At 35.2% G+C, this 11,946-nt stretch overlaps 1 protein-coding gene and 1 pseudogene across 1 annotated transcript in view; one reads left to right on the top strand and one right to left on the bottom strand.

Moving 5' to 3' along the window:
• The window catches only part of Actr3 (ARP3 actin related protein 3 homolog), a 63,212-nt gene extending 59,984 nt beyond the window's left edge, over positions 1 to 3,228 (top strand). The window contains exons 11-12 of the mRNA XM_004626369.2: positions 415 to 498; positions 2,007 to 3,228. Coding sequence (XP_004626426.2) covers positions 415 to 498; positions 2,007 to 2,102 — 180 coding nt within the window. The 3' untranslated portion in view covers positions 2,103 to 3,228. The remainder of the gene's footprint in view (positions 1 to 414; positions 499 to 2,006) is intronic.
• A 5,195-nt stretch (positions 3,229 to 8,423) lies between these two features.
• Positions 8,424 to 9,242, bottom strand: LOC101564260 (annotated as a pseudogene).
• Between the last annotated feature and the right edge of the window lie 2,704 nt (positions 9,243 to 11,946).

Genomic DNA, 11,946 nt, shown 5'->3' with positions numbered 1-11,946 from the left:
TTTTAAAATTCAATTTTAATTGACATAATTGTACATAATAATGAGACAAAGTGATAATTTGATACTTTAATGAAACGTGTAACAGTAATTAGCATTCCCTTGTTAAACATTTATCATTTATGTTAGGAACTGCAGTATCTTTTTTTTTGGTTTTTATTAAGTACATAATTTCTTATTGGAAACAACTATAGAAAAAGTATACTGTTATTTCCCTTGTTCATTCGATCCTCTTTTATTTTTATCTCTATCTCTTCCTCAGTGTTTCTGATACCCCTCATCTATTAATAAGGAATCTTAGTTGTTTCTAGTTTATGTCACTTGAATTTAGTGTTTCTTGAATGTGCAGATTTAAAGTTAAATGATACAGAAATTGTTACTTGTATTTACTGTTGAAATGACTGTGTTACTTTATAGCCAAAACCAATTGATGTACAAGTTATCACACACCATATGCAGCGATATGCAGTTTGGTTTGGAGGATCAATGCTGGCTTCCACGGTGAGTGCAATAAAGTCTTGCTTGTAAATTTTTATGTTTATTCTTAGGACGATCCAATGATATGTATAGAACAAAATCTTTTAAGTTATTCTAAACACAGCATGGGAAATTTTATGAATTGATAGCAGGTGCATAGTATTTTCAAAACTGGAAGTAATTTTAATTTAGTGTTAATTTAAAGCTTACTAGACATTGTTTTTGTACAGAAAATTTCTGTACAAATTTCCCTTCCCAGTACTGGGGATTGAACTTGGGACCTTGCACTTATCAGGCAGTTGCTTATACTGCTAAGCTAAATCCCCGGCTCGCTTGGACATTATTTTATTGTCTTTATTTATTTGTGTGGACATTATTTTAGATTGAGCATTTTATACTGTTTTAAAGTGTATGTTTTAGGAAAATGCTGTTAAGCCTGTGTAATACAGTATCAGAAGATAGTTGTTTTTCCTTTGCAAATAAATATTGTAATCATTAAGGCAAATACTCTGTTTTACTGCCCAAAAAGTATGATGTTCTCAATTGAATAAAGAGAATGTTTTAAGAATACTGACCCATGGGCCAGCCAAATAGCTCAGTGGATTAAAGTGCCTGCCAGCATGCACAGGGACCTGGGATTCAATCCCTGGGCCTGCCATGCCAGCCCCAGCCCTAGGGCACACTGAGATGGGGATAGAGACTGGGCGTAGTGGCACACCTGTAATCCTAGCTCTTGGGAGGCTGTAAACAGGCAGATCACTACAAGTCTGATCTAGTAGTGAGACTCTGAACACCCTGTAGGCCCTTCCCTAAAATACAAAAAAAAAAGCTGACCCCAAATCAGAACATCCTTAAAAGCTCCTTTAAAAGTTGCCCTAATATCATTAGCCTAATAATAGTGCTTTGCCCTAGTAATACATGGAATATGAAAATGAAGGAGCTTTTATCTTAGTTGTTGAATAATTGTACAACTTTGGATTTAAAACTATAAATGGGAGATAAGGTTTATACTCTTAAGTTTGTAGTCATCTGGAGCTGTTCCATAGAGCTACTTGAGTTTGTGGTTTCGTCTTTTGATAATGCTGTGGCAAAGACTGTGGGGTAGTTTATCATTATCTCTAGTGACAAAGACAGGGTGATGCTTTGATATTTGCACCATGGCTGGCACTATCTCATCTGTATCTTAGATTAATGAAGCTTCTTTATATATTTTTGGTTCATGCAGTATGGGAAAGCCTCAGCAGAACAGAGTAGGCATTTGAGAGTCAACTTTTCTTTCCTCAGAATTTCAGAACCCAATCAGGAACAGGCACTGGGAGGATGGCATCTGAGTTAAATATCTCTTTTCAGTTTTGATACAGGTTTATTAATCATTAAGTCATTGTTTATAGGATTGCTAAGCTTTGTTCAAGTAGTGTAGCTAGATTAATAAGCTTTGCAGAGTTAACTCACTTTAAAAACCTGTTTTAAAGTATTATATTGAAAGATGGTAGCTTTTTGATCTTTTTAAAAATGTGTATTTTTATTTTCAGCCTGAGTTCTACCAAGTATGCCACACCAAAAAGGATTATGAAGAAATTGGACCTAGCATTTGTCGTCACAATCCAGTGTTTGGAGTCATGTCGTAAAATCAGGCTGTTGGGGTTAGGGAGGTGGAGAAGAGATAATCTTTCTGATATTCTGTTTTGTCTGGATGGCTGGCATTTTGATGTTTTAAACCTGACATGAAATAGTAAGAGCAAACATGATCATACAGGAGTATTTTAATAAGCATATCAACATGGAGATGTAAAAGAGAGCCAAAATGATTTTTTCTTTAAATTGAATATTTGAATCTTATGTGTAATAAAAAGAAGTGGGTTTTAGTTCTTTCTGTGCCCTGATATTTTGTATATTAATGAATTATCCAAGATTTGATGGGATTTATCAGTATGTAGATAGCTCTATAATGCTTGAATTGTACACTTCTAAGTGTGCAGTGCAAGAGCTTGTTTATATTTCATACTTTTTATACTTTGAGGATAAAAGGTCAAAGAAAAGTATTTGAGGAAACAAAAGTGACCAAGTAAAGGATAAATTTAAATAACAGCCTCATGAGACCTGGCATCCACACTTAGGGGATTCCAGTTATTGTGGTATGAATTGCTTCCATTTCCCTCTCCTCCTTATCCCCACCACTGGTTTTCTTTGCAAGTGCTTTTGGAACTAAGAAGCTAGTGTCTTGGATCAAATGATGGCTGCTAGTGCTCGCATATGTTTCTTGCTTTAAATGGAAAGTAAAGACAAGACTGTTGGACCAGTATTGCAGTTCTGTAGTATCATTTCTTATTTAAAAAAAAAAAAAAAGATTTGATTATCAAAATTGGTATATATAAAGCCTAACACCATTCTAATAAAGGCACAAATTTCTTTTTAATACTTGTTTCAGGCTCTTTGATCTCTTTATAAGTTAACTAATAAAATCTATTTTCTTCAGATCTCTGCAATAGTTCTTTAAAATTCACAACAGTTGGTTAGCAAACTGACTTTTTTAATGTGCTCTGTACAAATAATTGTGAACTTTTAATATGTTGAGTGCTTTCATTTTGATAACTGGATCTCCATTTGATATTTTCATTTGTATGTCTCATTTGCCGTCTGAAATTTTTTTTTTTTGTGCCGGTCCCTGACATATCATGGAAAGTTAATTTTTTGCATTTTAAAATATCTGGATCATGAAGAAAAAGTGATGAAAATAAATTAAAATTGAATTACCTTTTCTAATGTTTTTTTTAAACAGTATAATTGTACTTGATGTTTATTTTATAGGATTTCTGTTGAAGTGGGATTTACTGCAGTCTATCATGTGTATGCTAGAAAACTACTTACGAAAATAGAAATTTTATCAGTTATTTATCTAAAGGTAAAATGAATTATTTCAATCTTTTTTAAGAAAATAAGCCCCCAAAATAGTGAGGAATGCCATTGTTCATAAAGCACAGAGTAGAATACCTGTATCTAGAATTTCAAGAACATTGAAATGATTTTTCTATGTTGTTACTATACAGCTTTGGGAATAAACATGCATTTTTATTTAGAGTGAATCTAAATATTTTAATTTTATTAATATCTATGTAAATATTCTTTGGATATAGCGAATAAAGGACAAAATGTGTGTTTTAGAGAAGCAGTAACATTGCCAATATTGAAGATCTTTTTCTTTTTTTTTTTTTAACTTAAAAAAGTATTTCATGAATATTATAAAAAATTATTTCGGGCATGTACCTCCTTGGTGGAGCGCTTTTTCCCACTGCATGAGTGAGGCTGTGGGGTCAGTGTCCTGCAGTACAGAAAGAGATTATTCAGATAGTGCCAAAGACTAGTGAGAGAGGCTGTCTGCTCTTTTTAACTTGTCTCAATGTTGCATCATTATATTATTAGGAATATATTTTTTGTCCTTACAATTTTCTTTTTTTTTTGCAGAACCAGGGTTTGAACTCAGGCCCCTGCACTTGCCAGGCAAGCACTTATTCTACTGAGCCATCTCCCTGGCCCCCTTATAATTTTCTAGACACAGAGAAATACAGTTTCATTACTTTACACAGATAGTTTAGAGTATATTGTTCTGTACTTTCATTTCTTTCAGAGATCATTTGGTGCAAAACAGCATCAGTAAACAGTTGGGATTTCCTCTTCTGCTTCAGTATTGGTATTGTAATAAAAATGCTTTCCCCCCCCTCATGATTGGGTAATAAATGAATAAACTTGAAAAATGTGCTTCAGATACAGATATCCTATCTTCTGATATGAAAACATGAGGTGCCAGGTGTGGTGGTGCACACTTGTGCCAGCACTCAGGTGGCTATGGCAGGAGGATGGATTGCCTCAAATTGGAGGTCCGCCAGGGCTACATAAAGAGACCCTGTTGAGAAGTAGAAATAAAACAAAAATGAAAATGGTGAAAAACTTTCCTATAGACTTAGAGAAGCAAAATCCCTGACCCTTTCTAAATATTTTTCGATATCTCTTTTGCCTGCTTTTAGAGAAGAGAGTGCTGTAATACTTACTATAGAAGCAGTACTTGTGTTGTTTTACACCAATCCTGTTAGTGAATTGTTAACTATTCATCAACTTTAGCTTCTGTTACAAATTTTTAGAAGTTCCAAGATAATTAAAATCTGTAGCAGAGATTTATTGTTATGCAGCATGAACCCGGGAAATTAAGAGTCTCAACATTCTTTATTAAAAGACAAAGTATATTTGTATAATCTCAGATAAAGTCTTTGAATTGTCTGGGCCTTAACTTATAAAGTAGAAATGCCATGGTGGATTGTATTACAGTTTCTGAGTTAAAAGACTATAACCTAGCTTTTCCCCTGATTTATTTGTTGTAATAAGTATTTTACTAGTTTTCTCCATTGTAATTAGTGCTTTCATTAGTCTTGATTTAAAATAGGTGACAGTTTCTACTTTTTGAAAAAGTTAACCGTGTTTTCACACCTTAACATTTAAAACACTAATGCTCAACAAGTACTACAGGTAGTCATTTTTTTCTGAATTACCATTTTCTGATTGAGAAGATGGCTTGTTCTAGTTTCTTGATTCCTTTTTTTTTGCTTTGTTTTCAAAGCTACTTAAATGAATCAAAATAACTGTTCTTGTAAATAGTTCCACAAACAACTTCAAAAATAGCGTGAAGTCTAGGAGAAATAGGCTGTTGTGTTCTTAAATGTTTACATAATTTCTGTGGAGAAATCTAGAGAATATACCTATATAAATAGAAAATTCCTTCCAGATTACACTAAAGATGTGCCCAGTTTTCACAAAGTTACTAAGATTGTATCATAAAAGCTTATTTTTAGTATTGTAAAGAATGTTGTTCCTCTTCTCACTGGGCTGATCTAGTAGTAATGTCCAGTAGTCCAATTTTAACTCCCATGACATTTACTCTCTAATCTTTTTTTTTTTTTTTTTTTTTTCTGTAGTCACCCAGACACTCAGCTTAGGTCAGAGAGCACAAAACGTTAGCTACAGTGCTCACTCTGAGTTGAAACATTCCACTTGGAATGGAATCCTTGTTTTAGATTATATTTCAGTGTAGAATTGCTTGGTTTATAAGGCTGGCCAAGAACAGAGCTGTTACTTGTAATTTTCACAGCAAATCCTCTGAGTAAATACTTCGTTTTAGATCTCCTGGAGGTCTAGGAAAATTCTTTATTAGTAGTATATTTGATAGTTTATAGTGATTACACTTATTAAGGGGAATTTGTACATGTACATAACACATTTTAACTTGGGGCTTCCTTTCCTTTCTCATCACTCCTGGTTCCCTCCAACTCTTTATTTTCCCTTTCCCATCTGAGAAAGATCTCCTGTTTCCTATTATTTGTCTTTTGCTCTTTATTTGTATGTTGAGTTTCTCATAAAAGAGACACCATGGAGTACTTAAACTTCTATGTCTCAAAGGTTTATTTCACTTAATGTTAAGATTTTTAAGCTTCGGTGAAAATTTCTACAACTCTGCTGCTAATTCAATACTATATAAATGTTCGTCCTTTGTGCATTAATGTGCCTTTTAGTACCTTTATTATAAATTTCCATGGTTTTGGTAGAATCTTAACAAAAATAAGTTAAAAGCTTGGTTGTCTTAGGTGTTCTCTATGTCATGGCTCAGTGGAATTGATACATTTGAAACTTGGGACCTAAAATTAAAATCTATTTCAGTTAAGGACTATTAATTTTTTTTTTTTTTTTTTTTTTCTGGCTCAGGATGCCTTAAGGGCAGGTCTGATAAGGCATGAAGATCTGAAGGACTATTAACTTATTAGTCACAGGAGCAATAGAGTAATGAGGCTAGAAATAGAGGAAAATGCAACTAGAAAGTCTAAACTTAGCATATTGCAAGAAAAGCATACTGTTCGTTTTGATTTAATAAATGATATGTTTTCCATTATTTGGGTGACTTATACATTAAGGTACTAAATCAAAGTTTTGCTTTTATTCAAATACTAAGACTCACTTTCTACTATCCATATATTGTGTCAAGCTTTGTATCTCCAATTCCAGAGGCCTTTATCAACTGCCTACTGTGGGTAAGCCATTATCCTTAAACGTTCTGCTTGGATAATAGAGATACAGTAGTATAGTAGGAAAGGCACTTTGTGGGAATGAGGAATATAGCAGCCTAAAAGATAGCTTGACATGCATTTCTGTTCATCAAAATGGTGGTAGTGAGAAACCCAGTGAGTTATGGTGAAAGTTACAAAGTGGGGTTATGGTTTAAAATTATTAACTTGTAGGCCACAGGAATTATTTAGTGATAAATGTTATACTGAATAACACACAAAGTAACTGCTATACAATTTTTTGGGGGAGGGGCAGGGTCTTGATACATACTTCAGGCTGGCTTTGAATTCACTACACACCCTTGAACTCATGGCAGTCCTGTCTCAGCCTCTGAAGTGCTGGGACTAAAGGCGTGTGCCACCACACCCAGCTCTTTTAACAGTGTAATCTAATACATTTGGCATTTCGAGTGCCTTACATATTGTCCTGCATATAGTAGTTCAGATTTTCTGAAGCAGATTTCCCTGGTAGATTTTTTGGTTTTTTGGCGGAACTGGGGATTGAACTCAGGCCCTTGCGCTTGCCAGGAAAGTGCTTATTCCACTGAGCCATCTCCCCAGCCCCTCCCCAGTAGATCTTATCAAGCTATTCAGTCTTTGAAGTCTCCATAGTATAAATGACTATTTTCTGTAAGTCAGTGATAAATGAAATTTTTGTAACAGCATTAACAGGAAATAGTACTAATTTATAGCTCTGGCTTATATTGATCGTTAATTTATTAACATTTATTTTAAACCGATTAATTTAGAGATGGTGACTTAATTAGAAATTTTTTCAATTTTCAACAAGATTCAGTGGTCTGGTAGATTGCTAATGTTGTTTGGTATTTTATTTAATGGTAAAATTGAAGTCATACTTTTTTTTTTTTAACTGGCAGCAAGCACTTGGGCTCCTTTTTTGTGAACAGATGTATCCAAATCACACTCTTCAGAGGGTTGGAAAAAGAGAAAATCTAAGACATTTTAGAATACCATATACATTCATAAGATGACCGACACACTTTTGGGTACTTTCTCCCAGAATATGATAATTTCTCTTACTAAAGACCTTGAAAAAGAAGTATTTTTATAGATGTAGAGTAAGCAGGAAATTTATTTTAGGTGTTGAAAAGTAAACCTGTTTAACAGTAGTTGGGAGAGAGAAGTCTGCTGTGGTTGAGAGATAGCTGGGAGAAAAGTGCAAAATAAAGTTGGAGGATATCAGCCACCTCCAAACATAGGCTGAAAAACTCAGAGGCAGTTGAGGATGAACAGTTGACACCTTCAAAACCTTGTGGAATTCTCAGTCGTCGATGGAATCAAACTGAGGAAATGCTCAGGTTCTTTATGTGACTTGGCAAACTATAAGTAATGTCAGATAAGGACTTAACTATTGTAGATTCAATACATGATCTTAGTCACAAGGCCAGGAAGTGATGGCATGGATTGTTTTTATGCTTTACAACTACTGAATAGTAGAGCTGACTGGTATTTAAAAAAAAAAAAAAATGCTCTTAAGGCATTTATTTATTTATTAACACATTCTCTGCCAAGATTTCACATTAGGTAAAAATTCAGTTCAGTCTTTACATTTCTCTACTGAGGTTGGCATCTCAGTGCATTGCAGAAAAACACCTCCAGCAGTCATGACCAGCATCTGCACAGTAAACCCCACAGTCAGCCTCTGTGTTCCCCAGATGAACCACCTACATGTTACCTACTTTTCTGCTAACAAGGTAAAAGTTCTTAACTCAAATTTAGTGGAAAAGGAGTGAAACTTATGCAAAGTGCACTTTTAGAAAGGTACTTTTTGCTTTTGAAAAGCCAGTGAATCCTCTAAGAATAATAAAAGGGAATATTTCACAGTTAAGCACATGATTTGGAGAGAATTTCATTTTGTTCTGCTGGTGTGGGTCCCCCTTCATCAGGTATCACAAAGCCTTCGTCTGTGGCATAGAGAATGTCTACAGTCCTCTGCAATGCAGGATTGTTTTCCCCCTCATTCTCCTGGCACATCAGTTCAATGTTTCTTGGCTTTCCAAAGTAGAAATCTCTTTCTGCAAGTCTCCAACAGTAAGTTGCAGTACACTGATGCGCTGCATCGGTTCAGTGGCCTCCTAATCCCCATTGCCCACACCAGGATTCTTTGCACCACACCTGGGCCAGCCTTAGGAGTTGAAGTAGTTCTCTGGGTTGAAATGGGTCTCTGTGGAGCTGCACTGCTTGAGCCGACAGGTTTCTTTGGTTTATTCAGAGCTGGAGCAACAAGAGAAGGAGCCACTGCAGTTTCGTGACTTTGTCTGGTAGCTACGGGATCATACTCTCTTCTGTTGTAGTTGGCATCCAAAAATTTCTTGAACCACTGAACAAATTCAGAATTGTCCTGAAACTTTCTTACTAATTTATTCACAGGAATTATTTTGTCAATACCCATTCTTTAAAGCTTGCTTGTAGTATTTTGAAGTTCTGGATATATTCATGTTCTAGTTTAGGTTGGAATTTCATTTTCTTCAAGGCAGTGGAGCCAGGGAAGAGCTTGTCTATAAACTGACAATAGGCAGCCCCTGAGCACAGTTGTTCAGTCTTTGTCAGATTTAACTGCAGACGTTCATTGATCCAGGCCAGCATGTCATGTTGACTTAGATTATCAGTGGTGACTGACCTTGAGTATACGTTCACTGTCATCTTCAGCTCTCAGGAAGTGTGTCTGCTGCCCTTGCCTGTCTCTGGTTGTCTTGCATTAGTATTTTTTAAAAATTGATTTGGCAAAATTTCTTAGTCTGCCTTACTATTTTGGAAGAAATGTTAGCAACACTGTGCTAGATCATTCTAGAGGGAGGTATGTGACTAAATTGCCATAGTTGTGTGCTGAGTTAATAGACCTAAAAGGTCTGAGATTGGATTGAACTTCATAAAGCAATGATCTCTGAAGGACATTCGATGAAAAGAACAGCTCTATAAGGCTTTAAACTGCCTTATTTTCACCAACGAGTTTATTTTAACTCTTTGATATTTTGGCCATGTATCTCTGAAAACTGCTGTATTAGTGTGCCTAATTTCAGATTTTATTAATAAAAAGGTTAACGTACAGTGACATAATTCAGTCTTTTGTAAGTCACTAACTCAGTTTCCTTTAAGGACTCGGAAGGCATTATTAGGTTACAAGTAAAATGAAGCTTGTAATAGATGATCTTAGGTAATGCCCAGTATTTGGCAGATGATTATTAAAAGTTATTTGGATCAAAAATATTTGTGGAAGTAGTTGTTATTTCTGACCCTGTCATTTTTCACCCTGTTGTAAACAGCTGCCAAACAGGCAGGATTCATCTATTTGTAAAATAGGCCATGAATTTGGTACTCATCTACTTATGTCTGCCATCAAATTCATCTAAGGTGATAAATTGAAAAAAAGGTGAGTCATCCTTTTAAATGATGTATGCGTATCAAGATTAAGGGTCTGCTAGTGATTCTCAGATTGCATTTTAGTTGTATGAAGATTAACCTGCCATAGGCATATCTCAGAAGAAATAGGCTTTGATGGTTTGAACAATACTGTCTTCCTACTTCTTTAACAAAACAAAGTTGGAGCTGTGACATTGTTCCTCAGCACAGGATGTATGAATAAAACAGTTTTAAGTATTGTTTTTCTTCCATACAGGTAAGGAAATGATTTCTCAAGTTCCAAGTTGATTCTTTTTTTTTTTTCTCATCGAATCATTAGGATTCTATTTTTTTTTTTCTTTTCATTTATATATTTGGTACAGGATCTCACTACAGCAGCTCGGACTCCTAGTGATCCTCCTGTTTTCAGCCTCCCCAACCCTGGGATTACAGGCACGTGCCACCATGTCCGGACTCTGTCACTGGACAGCGCACCCCCATGGCGTGGCCAGTGCAGCATGCGGGACCTGGATCAAACTCTGGTCCCTGCACTTGTCAAAGCACTAAGTGCTTTTGTCTGCTGAGCTCTCTCACCTGCTCCAGTTGTAGTATTCTTGAAACTGAAGTAGCTACTTGTCTTAGATTTTTGTTTCACAAAGACAAAAGACTTCTTCAAGATAACTTGGCTGGATGTGGAGTAGCAGGTGGGACTTTTGAGGGTAGTCTTTTAGTCCATTGTCTAAAATATCTCTTCCATTGTCATTAAGTGTGCTTCAATTATTCCTTTTCCCACTTAAAGGTTGCCATTTTTAGTAACATAGTTGTCTGTGTAAACAAAGACTGGGCCAAGTAATCGATAGTGGTACTAATTTCTCAGGATAAACATAACATTCTGTATGCTAGTGCTCTTTAGGGTGCTGGGATCATAGCGAATTGATGTAGTTTTTGCATCCTGGGACTTCTACAGAATATTTAGGATATGGAAATACATTAAAATTTCAAATTGACTGAAATTGTTTACATTGTTGTAATAAAGGAAGGCTAGGGAAAGGATTGTGTGACATTCTTTTAAGTTCTGGCTATAGTATTTGTTCTTTGCATTTTAAAATATTACGTTGTGTTGGGAGTCATACTCAAGGCCCTAAGTGCTACTTATCTATAACCCCCAGCACTTTCAGGATGGGTTTTATACATTTTCATATATATATATATTTTTTTTTTAACCATTGGGGGAAATTTTATTTATTATTTCAAAGCTGATTAATAGGACAGTTTCGATAATCAATACATTGTACATTGTTATCTTCTTAGTGGTTATCCATAGTACAAGAAGCAGACAGTATATTCTGTCCACGGTTAGTACACCTCTTTCTACTCATTGAATTAAGTGAAAGTATGTATATCTATCCTGTTTTGTATATATAAATACAAAATGATCTTTCCTTTGTATACCTTTTTTTAAAAAATTTTCTTTTTGTCCTGTCAAAGTGGATATTCTACTGGCGTCTAAATACTACAGGTGTTTGAATTAAGCTAAACAATCCAACACTGTCTAGCAGTCTATAATATTAGTGGATTATGCTCAGAAGTTATTGACTTGATCCTTCAACAGCTTATCGTATTAATATGGCTTTACTTTATATACCTCGTTTTTATACTTTTCTGCTGGATGGTTAATACCAAGATAAAGCAAGCCCTATATAACAAGAAATGTAGCTTTTATATCTGATAAGGTCAGTCAAGTACCCTCAGGATTTATTCTGTAGCCCTGTACTGTACTTTGTAGATCCTTTGTCATTTTTAACCATGAGGATGAGTCACGGCCATTGCTTGACCAATTTGCTCTCTGTGAAAGCCTGAGAGAATGTTTTTTCTCTCCATGTGACTCTCCCCAGGCACACTTTAGATCATTTGTCACATTTCTCTGTGGCTCCATAATCTTCTTGATCAGAAAATTTGGAGCACAACTGAGTTACATGTTGTTACAGTACAGGTTCTCCTATGTCCC

Source organism: Octodon degus, unplaced genomic scaffold (genome assembly GCF_000260255.1).
Source record: "Octodon degus isolate 3935 unplaced genomic scaffold, OctDeg1.0 scaffold00014, whole genome shotgun sequence".
In the NCBI taxonomy this organism is placed as follows: Eukaryota; Metazoa; Chordata; class Mammalia; order Rodentia; family Octodontidae; genus Octodon; species Octodon degus.
The sequence above is the reverse complement of the archived record's forward strand: the minus strand, read 5'-3'. Positions and strand labels throughout refer to the sequence as shown.